At 49.5% G+C, this 22329-nt stretch overlaps 1 protein-coding gene across 1 annotated transcript in view; it reads left to right on the top strand.

Moving 5' to 3' along the window:
• SLC6A7 (solute carrier family 6 member 7) overlaps nucleotides 1-21329 on the top strand; it is an 82950-nt gene extending 61621 nt beyond the window's left edge. The window contains exons 11-14 of the mRNA XM_088478265.1: nucleotides 168-267; nucleotides 5009-5109; nucleotides 13066-13233; nucleotides 20567-21329. Of these exons, the coding sequence (XP_088334391.1) occupies nucleotides 168-267; nucleotides 5009-5109; nucleotides 13066-13233; nucleotides 20567-20770 (573 nt within the window). The 3' untranslated portion in view covers nucleotides 20771-21329. The remainder of the gene's footprint in view (nucleotides 1-167; nucleotides 268-5008; nucleotides 5110-13065; nucleotides 13234-20566) is intronic.
• The last annotated feature ends 1000 nt before the right edge of the window (nucleotides 21330-22329 follow it).

Genomic DNA, 22329 nt, shown 5'->3' with positions numbered 1-22329 from the left:
TTAATAATATTAATACATGTAAATAATAAAGATTTTTTTTTCGGAGATCGCATCTTTGGGATTGGTACCTATAGAGTTTAACGATTTTTATTCCCAAATAATCCACAAAAATAATTTGGCTTTATCCTTTGACATTCAGTCCTGAGTGCTTCATTTCTATGTTCCAGGGTGGGATGTATTGGCTGGTGCTGCTGGATGACTACAGTGCAGGATTTGGCCTTTTGGTGATAGTCATCACATTCTGCCTTGTCGTTTCAAGAGTGTACGGTAAGGATTAATGTGTAATTACCTGGCTGTTCTGAAAACCTGTACAGCAGCTCAGGCATGTGCTGATCTCTGCCGCTGGTTACCGTGAGCCTGTCTTTCCCGAACGCTGTTGCTTTTCTTGATGCTCTTTCCCTTTAATGTTTTCTCTTTATGGATGGGATGTACTAAAGGAAAAATGCGGTAAAAACCCCGTTTTCGGGTTTTTTAGCACATTTCCATTAGAGATGAGCGGTTCGGATTCTGTGGAATCCGAACCGCTCCGAACATTGGGGATCCGAGTCCACCCGAACCCTGTTTGAGTGTTCACCGCCTGACTCGGATCCCCATTCGGGGTCGAATGGCGGCCGCCTGATGTCTGATTTTCACTAGAGAATCCGACATCAGGGCTCCTATTGTGTAGGGCAGAGCGCTGTGATAGCGCTCTGCCCTACACAGACCCAAACACACAGCCGCCAGCGGCAGCTGTGTGTTTGTTACAGCAGCCAATGAGAGTCACACAGACTCTCATTGGCTGCTGCACGGAGGGAGCCGGCTGGAGCTCACACATGAGCTCCGTCTCCCAGCTCCCTCCTCAGCGTGTGACAGCAGAGCAGACGGCGCGGGAGCGGGGATACAGGTAAGTTTTTATTTATTTATTTTTTACTTGTGCAAGGGCCGGGGGCGCTACTTGGGGGGGTGGTCTGCTACTGGGGGTGTGGGGGGCCATACTACTGGGGGGGCCTGCTACTGGGGGGGCTATACTACTGGGGGGGTCTGCTACTGGGGGGGCCTGCTACTGGGGGGGCCATACTATTGAGGGGCCTGCTACTGGGGGGCTATACTACTGGGGGGGGGTCGCTACTGGGGGGGGCCATACTACTGAGGGGCCTGCTACTGGGGGGGGGCATACTACTGGGGGGGCATACTTCTGGGGGGGGGCCTGCTACTGGGGCAGCCTACTACTGGGGGGGCCATACTACAGGGGGGGCATACTACAGGGGGGGGCTACTACTGGGGGGGCTGCTACTGGGGCAGCCTACTACTGGGGGGGGCATACTACTGGGGGGGCCATACTACTGGGGGGGGCTGCTAATGGGGGGCATACTACTGGGGGGGCCTGCTATTGGGGGGCATACTACTAGGTGGCATGCTAATGGGGGGCATACTACTGGGGGGGCCTGCTAATGGGGGGCATACTACTGGGGGGCATTCTACTGGGGGCACTGCATAGGGGACCCTACTACTAAGGGGACTGCATACGGGGCACCACTGCTGGGGGCATTGTGTAAGGGACTCCGCTACTGTGGGCATTGTGTAAAAGGGTCACTACTGTGGGCATTGTGTAAAAGGGGCACTACTGTGGGCATTGTGTAAAAGGGGCACTACTGTGTGTCGTAACATAAATAAGAGACACTACTTTATGGTGTAATGTGAATCAGGCCCTATGTGCGGTGTAATGTGAATAAGATTGTGCACTGTGACTCCTTGGGCCGTAGCCCACTATGTAAACAAGTACTGTGATTCTGCTGGCCGTACCCCACTGGGTGGGTGCACTACTTTTAATTTCTGCCACTGCTGTGTGGCAATGTGTCATAGATGTGCTTTATACTGTGGTGTCTGTGTCGTTGTGCGGCTGCTTTGTCGCTTAGTAACCAGTCAGCCTACTGCAACCTTTGGCCAATAATGTTGAAAACAATATTATAAGCTGTGATGTGGTCTAAATTGACTGGAAATTAATGTTATTGAGGTTAATAATACTCCAGGAAGAAAAAAAAGACCAATTTATGTGATTTTAGCTTTTTTTGTCAATTTTTGTAAAAAAATCCAAATCCAAATCCAAAGCCAGTCACCGCAGTTTGGCAAATCCAAATCCAAAGCCGGACGATGAATTAGAACCAAATCCAAATCCGGCAAAAATGGTCCGGTGCACATCCCTAATTTCCATATGTACTAAGCCCCGGCCACCCTATTATCGGTGCGGAGGGTAACACCAGAAGCCTATGGGCTTCTTACCGCATCCCGCATCCAGCGCTTCACCGCCGCCCAGCACTGGCCCCCAGTCACCTGAGTGTCCTGGTCGCCGGCCTGTGCTCCTCCTGGGTCCTCCGCCTCCTCCTCCTATTCTTCTTATTAGTAAGGTTGCGGTGACTGGCGGGATGTTCACCGCAACCTTAGTCCATCTGCCCTATGTGTTCATGTATGCTACACACAGAGGGTAGAATGCAGCAATGTTAAAAATGCGGTCAAACCGCATTTCTCACATGCACCAAGCCCTGGAATACGGTGCATTCCAGGCCTTGGATGCGATGGCTAACGCCATCTTGAGATGGCATTACCGTATAGAAGTCCATGGGCTTTTCTTCGCAGAGTGTTGCGAGAGGCCTCAGAGCACCCCCCGCAGCGTTTGTTTCATTCTCAGGGCAGCCAAGAGCCACGGCGGGCCCGGGTGACAGGGGGCGTGGCCTAATCAGGGGAGGCATGGCCACGTCCCCTTAGGAAAAAAACACAGAATAAAAAAAACATTTTAGCAGCGCCGCTTCACTGGGAGGGGGGCACTGTGAGCCCCTCAGCCTGGCGCACAGCCAATGGGGGTCACGATCAGCATGATCGCTCCCCCCATAGGCATAGGAGACTGCTCCAACTGCTGCGAGCAGTCTCCCACTGCAGCCCAGCACACAGCAGCGTGTGCTGGGCTGCTGTGATGTAGGAGGGAGGGGGGGCGGTGCCAGACCAGGGCCCCCACCGGGCCCCTCCAGCAAGCCTGGGCCCGGGTAATTTGTACCTGCTCCCCCCCCCTCTCAGCACCCCTGGTCATTCTGCTTAGTAAATAGACCCCTAGGTCATAGGGGTCTATTTACTAAGCAGTGTTAGGTGACAGAGTGAAAAGTGATAAGATGCCAGCCAATAAGCTCCCAACTGTTATTCTTCAAGTACAGCCTGTGAGATGGCAGGTGGGAGCTGATTGGCTGGCACCTTATCACTTTTCACTCTGTCTCCTAACACTGCTTAGTAAATAGACCCCTCAGACACGGAAGTCCATCACTCACAAAGGACCGCTCTTACCCAGAGAGCTGTCCTTTGCGGTTTTGTTCATACATACTGGCATAATTAACGCCGACATGCATGCGAATAGTGGCGGGATACATCGCATGCAAATTGCGATGAGTCATGCATCCCGCCCAAAGGCCCTTTATTTTCTAAACTCCACATTTCAAAATCGTAGCGTCATAATTTCACGTAAATGTGCATTGTGAATATAGGAATTAGCACGAGAAACATTCTGAAGCGGGGACAGAGCTTGCGAGAAAGCTCTGTCCCGCGAATCATCACAGCGCAATTTTCACTGTATTTTTCACAACAAATACAGTGAGAGAGCGCCAACAAACCGGCTAGAGCTACCACCCCAAGCCCCACTCCCAGGGAGACTGCTGAACATGCAGATACCTCAGGGGAAAATGATGACAATGACAATTTTTCCCCGTGAAAAAAGGCGCTCTGGCATCATTTTCCCAGGATTTGTGCAGCATCGGCAGAGAGGTAAGTATAGTCAATGGGTGCGGGGTGGGCGTTGTGGGTCGCCATGGACCCAGAGTCCTGTGTGAATTGCACAACCTAAAGCCATTACAGATAAACCCCTGCCAAGGTGTATTCTTTATTTCACTGGGAAAGGGCAAAACAAGACAAGGAACTTCCTGACCCCCTGATCCATAAGGCTTCATATAGAGCGCCGCTCTTCAGGTCCTCTTTTGGTGAAGCTAGTGCGTGCCCCCCTAATTCCCTAACCCTGTGGGCATAAGGCTCGTTAATGGACAAGGCCCTTTGCCCTAGGTTCGGCTAAAGCTCTCCTCAGAGACTGGAATCTTCTGCCTTAGCTCAGAGAAAAGAAGCTTCTGTCAAATATAAAACAATAATATACCCTAATTTCTTTGAACTCTTGAACCACCAATCGGCTACACCTAGATCATACCTGCTCTCCTGACAGGTGCGGGAGACCCTTCGATTTTTCGGGTAGTCCCCCGCACCCTCAGACAAGTGGGTGGATATCCCCCATCCTGTCTACTTACCTAGTGAAGTGGGTAGGATGGAGAGATAATACCGGGAATAGCGGGTCTGTCCAAGTCTAAAATGACACGAATCACATAATTTAGCCCCGTCCCTTCCTCACAGACATGCGATTCGCAGCATTTTGCCAAGATGGGGTGGGGCCTAATGGCATGAAGAGTCAAGCCCCGCCCCCAAAGTGGCCAGCTGCGTCTCCTCTACAGGCTTCTCCCGTAAAGGAGAAACCAAAATAGGTAAGTATGACCTAGATGGTAAATACAGTCCTACCTATGGATGGTTAAGCAGTTTGTAGACTACAGGTCTAAGGATATTTAGAATTTCATACAGATGGATCCCTGGTGAGTCAAACACACGTTTCCTGCTTTACATTGTGTATATTGCAATGAGATTTGTAGTCATTTACTTTTCAGTGTAAATTAAAATGGCTGCCTTGTCCATTGTCTCAGCTGTTTTCAGTGGGCCTGAAGTTGGCAGTAAAGAAAAAAAAAAGAGCAATTAACTTTACACCAGGACAAACCATGTTGCAGTGCAAGGGGGTGCAAATAAATATTTTTTTCTTACATACAGGGTGAATAACCAGCTGCTTTGGCATGTAGCCCACAAATGCTGGACAGCTTTATTGTTACACTGCGATTTACATCTCAGCTTGGACACGCCCCTCCCAAATCTATATCTCTCTTTTCTCCATATCTATGTCTAGGAATCAAGAATTTCTGCAGAGATATACAGATGATGCTGGGATTCAAGCCAGGAATATATTTTAAGGCGTGCTGGGCGTTTCTATCCCCAGTCACATTAATGGTGAGTAGCCTGAACATGGCCAACATTATCTAAAGCATACTTACCTAAAATGGGAAAAGTCTGGAGACTAGATGCAGGTGGGCAGTGCTGGGGGCGGGACCAGACTAGATGTGTCATTAGGCCCCACCCCCTATTCAAATGTGTGCGATTCACTGCATTTTGCCCTAAGAGGGCAAGGCCAATAGAATTGCTTCATGAAGCCTCGCCCCCTCCCAACTGATTCTCCCCATTTTGCCCATTTCACTAGTTAGTGGGTGGGATGCGGGAGAAGTGCCTAATCTCCTGGGGGTGTGGGGGCTACTGGAAAAATCGGGAGCCTCCCGCAGATTCCGGGAGAATAGGCAAGTATGATCCAAACTATTGTTAACAGCATTATGCTAAACTTAAAACTCAGCATAAAGTAGTGTACTGTAAAAGTTAGTGTGTTGTGTCTATTGGATAAAAGCCTGTATGGCTGATGGGATTTGGTCAGAATGTCTACACTGGAATGAAAATCAGGTGTCGCTCCCAGCTCCCCTGGAAAAGTAGGCAAGCCTCTAAAGTTCCCCCAGCAATGCAGCCACAAATTCCCGCAACAGGGGGGCTGATGACGTGATTCGCGCTAAATCATGTCATGACCCTGCCCCCTGCTTCACAATGCTGGAAATCTTGGCATTGTGTAGCGGGGGCGGGGCCAAAATGACACAATTACGTAGCCACGCCCCCATATCCGCCCCCCTAAATGCCTTGTAATGTGCAGGCTGCGTGCCCCTCTTTGCTGGCCCCGTCCCCCTGCTAAGCTGACCTGGCAGCTCCCTCCTGGAGGGGGCAGCTTGGATGTCGGCAAGTATGGTTCAGGTCAACTGAGACTCCCTAGTGTTAAAGAGCCATGCAAGGCCTCCACAGGCTCCCTGTTACACGTTGCCATCACCGCTTACATCAGCATACCTCCCAACTTTTATGGTCCATGAAGAGGGATACTTGGCGCGCCAAAGGGTCGCGTGGCTTCACAGGAAGGGGCGTGGCCTCTTGAAAACAGGGTGGAACCTCTCGGCAACCCCCGTTTATGTCACTATAGGGGGCGTGCCCAGCACTCTCCGAGATGCTGGGCAGCCCCAAGGCTCTCCCTACATTGGTGAACAGATGCCGTGCGCATGCGCACAGTATCTGTTCACCTTCTGCACAACCGTATGTGTTGTCCCCAACTCCCCCCCCCCCACCGTGGGACACTGTGGCCCACGGGTGGGACAGCAGGACAGTCCCAGAAAAACAGGACTGACCCGCTGAATGCAGGACTGTTGGTAGGTATGCATCAGTGTTTCCCAACCTCGGTCCTCAAGGCACACTAACAGTCCAGGTTTTAGTGATGTCCATGCTTGAGCACAGATAATGATATCAAATTAACTAAGGTTCTAAATAAGACACCTTTGCTCAAGTATGACTATCCTTAAAACCTGGACTGTTCATGTGCCTTGAGGACCGTGGTTGGGAACTCCAGGCTTACATAGAGGAGCATACTGCTACCTAGCTGCAGGGTGTATGTGTCATTACCACCTGGAGCACTACAACGCCCAGCATACCCAATCTCTCCAGGCTGCATCTAGCAGTTAACCTGTAAAGGTGCATACACACAATTTTTTGAACGATTTGTCGTTAACGACGTTGTTATCATTCAAAAAATCGTTCAGTTTCTAAGTTTTAACGATGAACGATAATCGTTCAAGCGCGTTCCCGTTTGTAGTTCATCGGCCATTACAGACTGTGCAACATAACGATTTTCATTAAAGGAAGGAACATTTTTCGTTCATCGTTGTAAAAATCGTTCATTACACTTCAAAAAATCGTTCACTTTTTCAAGGGAAAATTTGACAGAAAATCATTAGTTACAAAATCGTTACGTGTGTATGCACCTTATCTGTTTAACCCTGTGTATACAGTATCTCTACCTGGTTAATAAACAAAAACCCTGGTTAAGCCGATCTGCTTTGTGGACCCGCCTCCATATGCCCACCTGCTACGCACTCACCGCACTCAGGGCCTGATTCAGAGCCGCTCGTAAGCGGCCGCTCGTTCGCTCTGAGCGATGTTCGCACATCTGCGCATGCGTATGGGTCGTAATGCGCGTGCGCCAACCAGTCATTGCGGTCGGAAATCGAGCGCTCGCAAAATAGCGAGTGCCTGCTAATTTGAGTGACAGGATGAGGCGTTTGTGGGTGGTAACAGGGGAAGGTGCTTGAAAACGGGGAGTGGTGATCCGAACGCAGGCGTGCCAAACGGTCAAAACGGGTGTTTTAAGGGTGTGCATATTTAACAAAGCAGCGTCATCGACCACGTCACTTGGTTGTTTCTTAGCCTGAACTGTTCGCATGATTGCAGTAGGAAAATCCTACCACAAGCACTGCGAGCAGTTCAGACGCCTTTCGATGTATTCGATTAATCAAATAAATAGCGGAGATGACGTAGGATGCGAACGGCCAGGGGCATCTTTACAAAATAGCAAGCGCATGTTTCGTTCGCTCGCTCAGACATAGAGGCGTCAACAGACCACAAAGAGCGAGCGCTCAATTTAAATAGCCGGCCCCTTTTTCTGAACGAGCGAGCGCAAATAGCGTCCGGCTCTGAATCAGGCCCTCAGGGTCTAATTTACGCTAATGCAATCACAATGGGAATCTCTCACAGATCACAGTTGCTAAAGCATACTAATGCCTTCCAAACAGAGGCGTATTTAGAATGAGTGCAGGCCCAGCGTCCGGGGGGGGGGCCCACACAGCACACCCTGCACCCATATGTTTTAATACTTACCCCTCCATAGTCCCATGTTGGGCTGTAGCGCTGGACAAAACACCTGAAAAATGGCCGCCCCATTTTCCCGGTGACCTGGCTAATTTAAGCACGTCCATGAAACGGCGTTAAAATGGTCAGACACACCTGCGTTTACCTAACAGACCCCCGTTACCCACCCAAAACGCTGGCTACCTGTCACTCGCTCTGCGAATGGATCCTTCTGTGTGGGTGTAATCACAAAACTATCGCTGCGCAATGGAAAACAATCGCTCGATTTGCGTAAATGTCGGCATTGTGTACATCTCTGAATTCGGCCCTCAGCTCAACTCTGCCTATAATGGGCACAGTATGAGCCAGTGTCTGCACAATAGGCGAAGGCTTCCTACTGGCTGATGACAAGTCCTGCTGTAAGGCAGAGAGAGGATTATCACCTCACAGGAACTACTGACTGCGGTGGAGATCATGCAGTAGAAATGTTGAGCGGTGCCCCGGTGACTGTCAGTGACAGCTTGCAGCATCCCTAGGGCTGTATATACCCCTCCTTTATACAAACACATTGCAGTCTCTCTCTATAAATACATTCTGCTGTGGACAATTGATTAATTGCATCATTTACACATTATAATTTGCAGCAAAACAGAGCCTCTTAAATAATGTGTTGGACATCTGCTCTATGGGCTCGATTCAGTAGCGATTGCAACTGCGATTCCGCACGCTTTGTTGCGTACTGCGCAACTTATGCATCGCAGTGCGCGAAGACTCCTCTGCAGTGACTACGTAGACCCATCGCGGAGTGATTGACAAGAAGTACCATTTGGGGGTGTTGACAGGAGGGGGTTGTCGGTGAAACGCAGGCGTGCCAGTGTGTTTGAACGCCGTTACAGGGGCGTGGATAAATTATCCACCTCGATGCCACACGCAGTTTGTGCTTTTACTGCGCGCAATGAGGTTAGCAATTTCTTGTGCGTGTGTGTGCGTGAGACTGCGATGGTACTCGATGTTACCAATGGTTTTGCAGTCTTGCTAAGTATTACGTATTATAATCATTAGCATATCTTCGCAGTGAGACTGTGGGCCTGATTCAGAGCCGGACGCTCTGAACGAGCGCCCGCTCTGAGTCAGGGCGCTTTTTTTTTTTTTCGGAGCGTCCTCCTGGTTACCACCCACAGCTTATGCGAGCGTCCATGATGATGGTCGCGATGTTCAAGACCATCGCGACCATCGGGCTTGCGACGAGACCCTGCGGTAGGGTCTCGCTGCCGCAAGCCCTGGATTGATTTTGGCTCTATCAGAGCCAAAATCACTCCCACTGACATCACTAGTGATGTCAGTGGGGCCGGACCCAGACGGTAGGCGTTCCCATGGGAACGCCTCCGTCTTGCAGCCACGCCCCCGACATGCCCACCAAAGGGGGCGTGCTGTCACTCACCATCGACAGCACGCCCCCTTTGGTGCGAGACCCGGAGCGACAGCTTGGTTGTCGCTATCCGGGTCTCGCGCATGCGCACGACAGAGCTCCCTCCGTCGTGTGCATGTGCATTTGGGTACCATCGACCCGCTTGCGAGCATACTGCGCTCGCGAGCGGGTCTGAATGAGACCCTGTGTGCGCAATAGCGATCCTTGCTTTATCAGGCCCTATGCTCTGATTTCCTGTGACATGACCAGCATGGTAATTTCCGGTGACTGCCCCAGGACTGTCCTGATATTAGTGTTTTGTGTATACCAGTGTGTTTTCTGTGGGGGAAATGTGCAGATACTAATATATGTAGTTTCAGGGAAACCCCACTGAAGCAATCACTGTGCTGATTAATAAACTGGGTTAAAAAGTGTTTTTGGTAGATAATGAGATGGCTTATATAAGCATGTCCGGGAGACTAACACATTTTGTGGAGTTTCCCGGGATAGTAGACAATACCTAATACATACGGCCGTGAGGTTCCCGCAAATAGGCTGGCACTCGCAGTCGCTCAAAAAGGTGGACAAGTCTCCCAGAGGCTGGGGACACCTGGCAGGGGCAACACACTTCCTCAGTGTGTAAAGGCGGCCAATTATGCATTTCACATTGAATAACATCATCGTGGCTCCGCCCCGCTTCAAAATGCATTACATAGTGGGGGCGGGGCTACGATTATGTGATTGCATCATCACGCCCACAGCCCTGTCTACCTCCACCAAGCCCACCCCCCAGCAGTGCCAACCTGACTGCCACCTCCTGGAGGAAACAGCCAAAAGCATGTTGTTAAGATCTGCCCCTTCTGTGTGCAGTTTTGATTAAATTTCCCCGATAATAGAAGTTTTCTTAAACCACAAGGATGCATCAGTGTCTGCATGGTTTTAGCTTAATACAGAGTTTCCCAAACTCCGCTATTGCAGTCCAGGTTTTAAGGAAATCCATGTGTGAGCACAGGTGACTTAATCAGTATCTCAGTCAACTTGATTTAACTATCTGGACTCAATCATGGATATCCTTAAAACCTGGACTTTAATGGCGGAGTTTGGGAAACTCTGGTTTAATAAGTAGACCCCTATAGTCCCTATAGGATCTGGTAAAATTTAAGTATGCAAAATGACATTCATGTGAACTGCTGTGGCATCACAGGCCTTGCACACAGTATATGTCTACAATGTAAGTCTGCCAAGTGGTCAGTCTGATATGATCAGGGCCGGATTAAGGCTTGTGGGGGCCCCAGGGCAACTAAGTTGTGGGGGCCCCCTTTAAGCCACACAGAGCTGAGCCCAGCCCAGCCATGCCCCCAGTAGCAGTCCCCCCAGGAGTACCCCTAGTAGTAATCACCCTCTGTGCTGTGTCCCCCAGTAGTGGTCGCAGCAGTGTGCATTGCCCCCAGTAGTATCCCCAGCAGTGCCCCTAGTAGTACCCACAGCAGTGTACCTAGTAATAGTCCAATCCCCCCCAGCAGTGCCCCTAGTAGTACCCCCAGAGGTCCCTAGTAGTAGTCCTCCCCCCCCCTGCAGTGCCCCAAGTAGTACCCCCATAAGTCCCTAGTAGTAGTCCTTACCCTCCCCCACAGCAGTGCCCCTAGTAGTAGTCGTCCTTTCCCCCCCACAGCAGTGCCCCTAGCAGTACTTCCCCCCCCACAGCAGTGCCCCTAGCAGTACTTCCCCCCCCCACAGCAGTGCCCCTAGCAGTACTCCCCCCCCCCCACAGCAGTGCCCCTAGTAGTATTTCCCCCCCCCACAGCAGTGCCCCTAGTAGTACCTCCCACCCCACAGCAGTGCCCCTAGTAGTATTCCCCCCCCCCCACCCCCCCCAGCAGTGCTCCAAGTAGTACCCCCATAAGTCCCTAGTAGTAGTCCTTACCCTCCCCCACAGCAGTGCCCCTAGTAGTAGTCGTCCTTTCCCCCCCACAGCAGTGCCCCTAGCAGTACTCCCCCCCCCACAGCAGTGCCCCTACTAGTATTTCCCCCCCACAGCAGTGCCCCTAGTAGTACTTCCCCCCCCCACAGCAGTGCCCCTAGTAGTATTTGCACCCCCACCCCACCCCCCCACAGCAGTGCCCCTAGTAGTAGTCCAAATGCAGCAGTGCCCTTAGGAGTAGTTGTCCCCACCCCCAGACACACACGCTGAAAAAATTCTCCACTTACCTTAAGCCCCGCTCCGGCATCTGCTCTTCCGTCCGGCGTCCTCCCAAGCCGGCCCGCTCTACATGATGGGAGAGACGTCATCGTCTCTCCCATCAGCCACTGCGGGAGCTGGAAGACGGAGGCTCCGGCAGTGGGCCGCTGCGCAGCAGCCGATGAGTCTGTGTGACTCTCATCGGCTGCTAAAACAAACACACACCTGCCGGCGCCGGCGGCTGTGTGTTTGTGCTATGTAGTGCGTACGGCACTTATGTGCCGTCCACACTACCACCCTGCCCCAAGCTGATGCAGCAGCACTGACTGTGCTGCTGCATGCAGTAGTGTGGGGGCCCTCTGTGTGTGGGGGCCCAGGGACGACCGCCCCTGTCGCCCCTCCCTTAATCCGGCCCTAGATATGATAAAGCAGTGATTCCCAGCTCCAGTCCTTCGGGAGTCCTGACGGTGCACGTTTTACAGATCTCCTCAGTTACACAAATGAAATGGGTCTTTTTTAATGTGCAGGCAACGAATACACCTGGGCACCAACTAGGAGATCTGTAAAGCACGCACTGTTTGGGCTCCCTAAGGACTGGAGTTAGAAAACAGAGAGAGAGATACTTTCCTCCTCATGGTAATCTGCTTCTGCTGCAAAAATATTCATGATCATAGCATGTGATTAGCAATCAGTACAACAGTACATTGATGGGCTGAATTCTCCTAATTATTGGTTCAGCACACAAAATGGCTGCCTCTACTCCTTGGAGTGGACATAATATCCTAACACAAAGTCAGCAGCTTCCTGCATCATCAAGTTCTTTCTTCTAGGCCAGGGGTTTCCAACCACGGTCCTCAAGGCACACTAACAGTCCAGGTTTTAGGGATAGCCATACTTGAGGACAAGTGGCTTTATTAGTGCCTCATTTATTTTGATTTAACCATCTGTGCACAATCATGGATATCACTAAAACCAGGACTGTTAGTGTGCCTTGAGGACAGAGTTGGGAATCACTGTTCTAGGCTAATCCCACTATAAATCCTCCAAAGGTTGTTTTGATGCATAATGCTTCTACCTCCTATGAGGGCTGTGGAAAAGTGTACAAAATGATACCCATACACATTTCTTCCACACCTTCTTTGGAAATTGTGACGCTTGAAGTCGAGCCCTAATCCTGCCCGATTTAGCCACTCCCTCAATAACCAGGCTCCGCCCCCAAAAGACCCGCACCTGACCTGGACTATAGGCAGGATTACCGGACTGATGCTAGGCCAGGTATCATACCTCCCAACATGACCCATTCCAGGAGGGACAAAATGCTCTGCTCCTGGGCTTCCTCCTTAATGTATGATTGCCGTCACCTGTGTTGAACCACTTTTCTTATCAATTAACTAGTTTAACACAGGTGACGGCAACCATAAATTAAAAGGGAAGTCCAGGAGCAGAGCATTTTGTCCCTACTGGAATGGGTCATGTTGGGAGGTATGTACAGTATATATCATGTACATTTACAGCTTAATGATAGGGTTTGCTGTGGAAATACAACTAATCACAGTTACAAATAAGTTCGTTAAAACCATGTGACTTCCTCTAATCAGTCTCTGCCGTGTCCCCGCAGGGCCTGCTGACTTACAGCATACTAAAGTATCAGCCATCACAGTACGGAAGCTACAAATTCCCCCTCTGGTCAGAGGCATTAGGGATCCTCATGGGCCTGCTCTCCTGTATGATGATCCCCATCGGAATGCTGGTTGCTGTGCTGAAGGAGGAAGGAACTCTGTGGGAGGTCAGTAATGCACAGAACGATCTACAGTGCAGCTGTTTAGAAGTATCATACTGGTGGAGTGCACTGTATTGCAGTGATGCGTATCCATTATCCATGGATTAAGTAGAGAGTTCACGCTCTAATGTGGCATCACTTATCAGTGCAGTGTCTCAGGTCCTGATTGAGAGGTGTGTGCGGTTGCAGCCGCTGGTGCGTAAGTTTGCGTAGTCGCAGCACGATAATATGCAAATACTAGTTTCAGACTTCCTCCGGTGTGCTAGCATGCGCAGGAATGTGCGAGCCCTGACATGCCACTATCATCGTCTCTGCACACTGTACCACCGCCGGTGATTCTCAACACGGCACCATCTGCGCACAATCGCGTGCACTATTGGCATTTACCACAGCCCTATGGCAGGTGTAGTGTATGCATCTGAACGTGGCATCTGCGGCTGTGACTCTGCGTCTCAGCAGCTTTTACTGACCTGCTCGGAGTGAAGAGACCGTCCCCTCATTCCTGTGCTGGACTCCTGTGCATGCGTGATATACAGACCACACGTGCACAGTGACCATTGCCGACGGGGCAACCCTTTACCGGGTCATTTCTATAGAGTGTAGTCCATAGGTTGCAGCAGCACCACGCTGGCGTAACCTGACGTGGTAATCAGCTCGCAATATGCAGTGCTGGAGATGATAGAACACATAGAAACTTGGAAACAGTGTATCTTAGACAAGAAACTCGTATTGTTTGTTATTTTTTACTCTTACAATATGGCAGTTACCCCCAGACAATACTGCTGAGAAAGATACACGCAATGATGAATGTTGAATCCTCAATGTATATCACCAGTAAAATCATTTGTGTGAATAAAACAAATCATTTAGGGGAACTATCTGGTTAATAAGCAAGATATATATTGTGTTACAAATCAAGTCCGGACCATCTCCTACTCACTCCATTCATATGTTCTCAGTATATAGGAACTTCCAGTCCGATACGGAATATACACAGCAATGATTATTTTATATACTGTATTAACAAAGCTATACATGATGAAAAATTAAAGCATATGGCTGAGATATGGAAATGAAGGAGTGTTAATGATTTGTACATAAATAGAGCCAAGAACTATTTAGTAGTTCAACAGAATATTGGCGATCCATGGGTTACTGATCCATACAACTGATGAACTCCACTAATTAATTTCCAGCATTAAATTAGAATAATATTATAGGATATGTAAGTAGGATTCAATTCACCAGTTGTTTTCCATATTGGCATATGCATGGATAATAGGCTGATGACATTTAGTATTCCCAGCAAAGTATGCAGACAGTGTATGAATTAATAGAGAAACAAACAACAGGTTTTTTGTCAATATTTTTAATCACTTTATTTCCTTATATATTTATTTTTACATATTTCGCCTTAATAAAAGTTATGTTTTAATTTAAGAATCCAGACTTGCACTGTATTGCAAATATACATTAATTCAATATAATCTGTGTGTGCCCGGTATGAGAATATTTTTTTCTTTTTTTTTTTTTTCTTTGTTTGGTTGAAATCATGTTATGTTTATTCTCTGGTGCACCTCCCCACAATATTAAATTACATTCAAAGGTTATGTGATAATTTAGGGGAATAGATTGTTGGAAACAATTAGCTCCTGTGCGGATATTTTTTTGCGCGTAAAGTAACCTGCGGGGGCCAAGCTCCAGATTGCTTCACATAGATACCTATGGGGGTTGCGGCTGCTGACAGAAATGTAGGGACCGCGGCAGATATCGGCGATATTTGCTGTGGTCCTTCATAAAACATCTCAGGGATACTAAATATTTCCAGATATCCCCCTTAAAAATGGTGTTTTGGGGGAGGATGAGAAAGGGCTTGGTCCTGGAAATATCATGTACAGAAGGTGGAAGTGGCAGGATTGAGAGAGGGACTGAGGGGTCTAGTTACTAAACAGTGTTAGGAGACAGATTGAAAAGTGATAAGGTGCCAGCCAATCAGCTCCCAACTGTCATTTTTCAAACACAGCCTGTGAGATGGCAGTTAGGAGCTGATTGGCTGGCACCTTATCACTTATAACTCTGTCTCCTAACTCTGCTTAGTAAATAGACCCCTGAATGTGAGTGCAGAAAGAGAAGACAGAGGGCCTCATTTATCAACGAGTTATATCATTCACAAAGAGTGATAAAACTCGCTGTGCATGATACATGGTGCTCCAGCCAATCCGCTCCCAACTGTCATTTTTCAAACATATGACAGTTGGGAGCTGATTGGCTGGAGCATAATTACCATACGCAACTCGTTGTGTATGATAAAACTCATTGAGAAATTCTTGAGTTAGGAAGACCCCCAGATGCAAAGATACAGTAGTCAGGTAATGATCAGATACAGCAGAAGGCCACATGTATCTATTTTACATACAGCTGACCACAAGTCTTATTTAATTAGTGCGGAAATCACTTCTTTTAGTAAACTCCATATTTCCTCTCCCTCTCTCTCTCGGGAAAGTGTGAAGCTCATGCTTTAAGAATGAGGCGAGAAGCTTTGACGGCCTTTAACTTGTGCCACCACTTTTTTGGCTGAAACCATTTTTCGAAAGACCATGGGGTATATTTACTAAAGTCCAGGTTTATAGAATTGGAGATATTGCCCATAGCAACCAATCAGATTCTACGTAACATTTATCTAGCACCTTCTAGAAGATAATAGCTACAATCAGATTGGTTGCTATGGGCAACACCTCCACTGCTATAAACCCGCACTTTAAAAAATATACCCCCATGGTTCTCCACTCATTGCCTATTTGTGATGTGACAAGGGTGTCATAGAAACCGTTCTTCCCACATCCCACCCTGGCCCAGCACAAGATCTGATGCCAATCATTTGGCTGATGAGACACATTACGTCACTAAAAAATTAAGTCCGTAATATTAATAAATCACAAAAAAGATCTACAGGTATTGTCCTTTCCTGCTGCACGGGGAGGGTGAGAAGTGAACTGAGGGGTAGAAAGTGAGAACGAGGAGGGTGAAGTGCATTTGGGCTTCCATGTCAACCGACCATACAGCCTGGGGGGGATGTAAAGCACGTTTCTCCAGTGTGTCCATCCACGCACATCTGGCCAAGAGTATAACAGATCCCGCCATTACGACCTGTTATTGTATTGCCAACATTAGATTTAGGACTGCTGAGTTGAACATGCGTCGGTTTGCGGAGCGCATCTAGAGATTTTTCCTCACTGCGCTGGCTCTGCAACTGAGCACCCGAATGTAAGGGCAATGGAGGATAGCAAGCATTTCAATCGCCTCTGTACTTAACTTACAACCGGAGATGCGCAAATGCGCTGTAAAGGGGTATTCTCACGTAGGCAAAGTTCAGTGAGGGCATGTCGATGGAAGTCCCAGCCCCAGATAGAGCCAATGAGAGGAGGCAGGTGGACAGGATGCTGCGGAGCATTGTGACTCGCGGTATCGCAGCGCTGCCACCTGTGACTTTTTGCTGGGAGTCCCAACTTTGCGACGCTGTGGGCGGGGCTGCGATGCAGTGATTCATAGCAAAACACATCATCCAGACTTGATTTGCCCACTTTAGCGGGTGTCCGGAGACTCTCCCCAAAAACAGGAGACCCCTGAAGCTTCCCGGTATAGGTTAGGTGATTAGTAACAAACCAGGTGTACACAAATGGTCAGTCACAATGAGTTACACACGGGCAATCATACACATTTTGATGACTGCCCTTTATGTGCAGGAACGTCCTTAGGGCCTGATTCAGACCCGTTCGCTAGGCTGCGTTCTCACGTAGCCTGTCGATGTTTGCAATCTGCGCATGCATACAAGACGCAGTGCGCGAACTAGTCCATGCAATTGGGAAGGGTTCGCACCCTGTACATAGACGCTCCGCAAGCATGAGTGACAGAACGAGTGGTTTGTGTGTGGTGACAGGGGGTTGGTCGATGGTAATGGGGGTGCTTTGGTGCAAACGCAGGTGTGTCTGTGTGTCTGAGCGCCGTTTCATGGGCGTGCATAATTAAGACGCAGCGTCAGCATACACGTCACATGGCTGAATTAAACACAGCAGCACTCGCAGTGCCTTGCGGTAGGGTATGGTCAGCCACGAGTGCTGCGTATGGATCCGATGTTACTCAATGTTACTGATTGTTTAATACACTTCCTGGAGATGACGTATTTTACTGAGGGAAAGTGGGCGTCTTGTGTCAGGCTGGTGGGCATCACTCTAAATACACGCCGCGATCGCACAGCAAGACATAGCTTTCACAAAATCCACATTATTTTAATAAAAAATAATATTATTGTCTTTAGGTCCATTATTGTACGGTTCCTTTAAGGCTAGATGTGCTATGCATTGTTCAGACTTTTACCTATTACTAAGGCAGGGTTCACCTCTAATGCTCACTTTGTATAAAGGGACTATTTCCATTATCTCTTATGGATGGATCACATTGCATCTGTACATGCTTTTCCATGCTCTCCGTTGCTAAGGCAACCACACATGAAATGAGCTTCCTTCCACCACTGTCATTTTATGAATCATAATGGCAATGTGACTTGTAGTGTGAATTGCTCCTCCGTTCCTGCTTCGGGGAGAGGGGGCGGAATAGCTCAGAAATGTGACACTTTCTCCATTCTCTGTGGCTCTCATCCAGTCATTGGGTTCTGAATCACGGCATTAGCTGTAGATCAAAGAGCAGAAAATCACTCCAACATAATGACTTGTACATGTGTAAGGATTACAGTATAATAGTAAATACCCTGCAAATCTGTTATCATTTATTGTATTTTTTTCATCATTAATTAACCTGGTGGGAAAGATCCAGAGGAACGGGGGGGGGGGGGGCTTGATCAGTGGGGCTCCTCCATTTGTCAATTGCAACAGAATTAGGGATAATCTCAGTGATCTGAAAAATGCACCACATTATAAAATTACAAACCAAAGCTGATTGCTGGTAATGACAGTAATGTATCATGTATCACAGATAATTCACGTGTATTACATGCCTAGCTGCCAGCTGCCCACACCTTCCAAGTCTGTCGTCCGGCAGTGGGGCACAGCCGATGGACGATATGTCTACAGATATATTGGCGCATCTTGATGTGTGTACTGGTGGTCAGCTGCCCGTACACTCAGGTCCATCTCTACCTATTGGCTAAATGGGCAGTTGCCCAAGGGCCCAGGATTCCAAGGGCCCGTGGCCGATAGCACCCCTACCCCCCATCGTATACTGTAGCTGCCACCGCTGATAGTCCTGCATGGGGAGGAGGCAGAGGCAGATACCGGTTCAGGGGGAAACTAGCGGTGGTGCAGCCGGTACATTGCACCGGGGCCCGCTGTGGTGCGGGGGCCCATAGCCGCCGCTGCACCCCCGCTAGTGTCCCCTGCGCACCAAGTGTAGGGCAGACCGGAGTGAGTAGCGGCGGCTGTGTGTTGGTTATAGCAGCCGATGAGAGTCAGACAGACCCTCGTTGGCTGCTACATCATCCCTGGAGGGAGCCGGCTGGAGCTCACTCATGAGCTCCGCCTTCCGGCTCCCCCCACAGCGGGTGATGGGAGAGACGTCATGACGTCTCTCCCATCCCATAATGCAGAGCAAGAGCAGGTCCGGAGGAGTGGACAGCGGCGGTTGTCGGCAGGAGCGGGGATCAGGTAAGGGGGCACGGGGACTGGCAGAGAATAGGGGGGCGCTACTAGGAGCACTATATAGGGGGGAGCTACTAGGGGCACTGTATAGGAGGGGCTGCTACTGGGGGGCACTGCATGGGGAGGGTGGCTGTTACTGGGTGCACAGTATGGGATGACTACTACTGGCAGCAATGCATAGGGGGGATTACTTCTGGGGGCACTGCATAGGGGCAATACTACTGGGGGCAATGCATAGGGGGATTACTACTGGGGCCACTGCATAGGGGGGGCTACTACTGGGGGCACTGCATAGGGGGGACTACTACTGGGGGCAATGCATAGAGGGACTACTACTGGGGGCACTGCATAAGGGAATTACTACTGGGGGCACTGCATACGGGGGACTACTACTGGGGGCACTGCATAGGGGGATTACTACTGGGGGCATTGCATAGCGGGGGCTACTACTGAGGGCACTGCATAGGGGCACTACTACTGGGGGCACTGCATAGGGGGATTACTACTGGGAGCACTGCATAGGGGGGACTACTACTGGGAGCACTGCATAGGGGGGACCACTACTGGGAGCACTGCATAGGGGGGACCACTACTGGGGGCACTGTGTAAGGGGCACTACTCTGGGGGCACTGCATAGGAAATTTGTTGTACTGTACATGTTCAGACTGTGACTAGTGTTTTTTTCCTGTAAATGACTTCTCTTATTCTGCCGTTAGCCAACACCAAATCCCCGGCACAGCCTCCACCGGTCGCATCTCATACCGTGCAGAGGTTTGTTTAATAGGGGCCCCAGTGCCATGCTTTGCCCACGGGCCTGCACTGCTGTTAAGACAGCCCTGCGTACACTTGCTGCAGGGACCGCCGGTGATTGACATCTCAGCTGGGCGGGCAGTTGTGATGTCGGCGCCGACACGTCGAGCGGCCCGATCGGTAAGTGTGTTATAGCTTAATTGATCGGCCGCAGTCGGCAGAGAGATCTGCCTGGTGTGTACCTACCTTAAGAACGTTCAGGCAGCAGATAATGCTGCAATTTTATAGGCAATGGGTAAATCCGCAGAATGTTATTGAAGGTTTATTAGACATGCCAATGATGATTGGCTTTTTAGAAACGGAATGCTTTTGTCGATTCCCGGCAGCGCCTGGCCGACAAAAGCAGAGTTCCCGGCAGCGGAAGCCCGACAGCGCTGGAAATTGCTAGTTGCTAAGGTAAGTATAAACTAACAACCCCCTAACCCTCCTTAGGGGTGCCTAACCCTAATCCTCCCTCTAAGTGCCTAACCCCCCCGCTTCCCCACTGCCTGAGCCTAAATCCCCTGGGGGGGTGCCTAACCCTAAGTCCCCCCCGGGGGTGCCTAACCCTAACCCTCCCTTCCCCTAGCCTAACCCTAACCCTAAGTTCCCCCTGGGTGCCCTAAACCTAACTCTCCCCCCCGCGGCTGTCTGCTCGCAGGTGCCCGGCATCCCTTCGATCGGGATGCCGGGCGCCTGTCTCCCGGCGTTGGGGAAATGACAGGCGTCTAGATATAGACGCCCGGCATTTCACCCTCGCCAGGATATGACAGTCGGTTTCCCAATTGTATACCTTAGAAACAATGGCGCATAGAACTTTACAAACGCTCTTTAACATTATTATCTTTAACATTTTTATTCCTATCATTACTCACTAAGTCTGTCTGTTCTTCTCACAGAGAATACGGCAGGCTAGCAGGCCCGCTCTAGACTGGGGTCCGTCAATGGAAGAAAACAGGACAGGCATGTATGTTAACACGCTGGCAGGCAGCCAATCCCCCAGACCCCTGATGGTCCACATGCGAAAATATGGAGGAATCACAAGCTACGAAAACACAGCCATCGAGGTGGACAAAGAAATAGAAGAAGAATCTATGATGTGATGTTACGGTGGAAGGCAGGGAGAACTGAGCGGGACAGACACCTCTGTGCCTCAGGGCCTATTCATGCTTCCCTGACACGGAACCCGGCAATCCTCGGCCCTGTGTCCAACCTAGCCCCGTCAGACAGAGGTTATCAGTCGGGAACTGCGGCCGTCCAATAGTTCTTTGTGTGGGACTACGTGCAGAACTGTCATTGTAGTTGTTATGGTATGGTAAAGTCACACTGTCTGAGACCCTGTCTACTTGTTTCTGCGCTGGGAGAACTCACTGCCACCTTATGTATTTCCGGACAGTTGCATACTATGAGATTGTGAGTAGTTTTAATCTGTTTGTAAACCTCGAATGGTTGCAATATATGTATTTTAATCTAGAAATGGTGCAAATACATTGGCAGAGCCTGATTTTACCAACTAGCAGAACAAGGTCACTGTTTATACATGGAACTATCCTCATGTGTATAGTTATGTTCATTATGTGGTTGTTAAAGCGCCAGTCCCTTAAGAACGTTAAATTAATTTGAATGTTTTAAATTAAGGGCTTAATAAATTGTTACACTACGGATTTTTTTTAAGAAATGTTAAAAAAATAATAATAATTTATAGGTACATTATTGGTATATTAAAGCCTATTGTACTCATTTTAGAGTAAATGATGTTGGTATTTCCCGTGATTGTCATGAAGTTTACTACATTCTATTCAATTAAAGACACATCACAACTGTTTTTAATGTCCTTTGGTCCTCCATGCATACTTGCTGACTTTTAGGACCATCTATTGAGGAGATCCCACAGGGGAGGTCCAGGAGGCAAGTGCAGTAACCATTACGACGCATTTCGCATCATCTTTGCCCTGCTCCCCATAGCGTACATTTGTGATGTATCCTTTTATTCAATTGAATGTAGTTATAAATCATGACCGTTACACTTCTGGATTGGGGAGAGTACCCGGCTCTCCCAGGAGTATGGGAAAACTACCAAACATTCTGGGGAAGTAGGCAAATGTGGCTAATTGCCAATCCTTGCTGAATCCATAAAAGTGAATCAAAAGGACACAGTAGCCATCGAAAACAAATGTGCACTTTTGGGGCTTGAATCTGAGGCTGACGCATCCGCAGCAACTTTTCCGTTTGGCCGCGGTGGCCTACTTACTTCCTTATGCTAATGCAGAAGCAGCCATCTCCCTGCTCACCCCTTCCCCAGCCATCTTCCTGCTTCCAGGAGCCATCCCCCCCCTCCCCTCTGTGCGGGGGCAGTAGCAGCGGTGTAGGACGGAGGCTGTAACGTCCCCCTGCATAGTGGCAGTTGCGTACAGGCAGCGTCACTGTGCAGAAATGACAGTCTCTGTTCAGGGTGCGGGGAGCCGGCAGTACTCTCTCCCTCCTCGGTTCCCCAATGACAGCCTGTCACTGACACACCCCCCAGACGGAGAGCGCATTACACAGGCTCCGATCATAGCACAGGCTGCTCCGCTCAGTGCATGATGCGGACTGTGCTAGGGAGGGAGCGATCGCTCCAATCGCCCTCCCCCCCCCCGAGATGCAGTTAGGAAGCCGACAGTCG

The sequence above is a fragment of the Taudactylus pleione genome, unplaced genomic scaffold (genome assembly GCF_031769625.1).
Source record: "Taudactylus pleione unplaced genomic scaffold, aTauple2 ptg000212l, whole genome shotgun sequence".
NCBI classification, from domain to species: Eukaryota; Metazoa; Chordata; class Amphibia; order Anura; family Myobatrachidae; genus Taudactylus; species Taudactylus pleione.
This window is presented reverse-complemented; position numbering and strand designations above follow the sequence as displayed.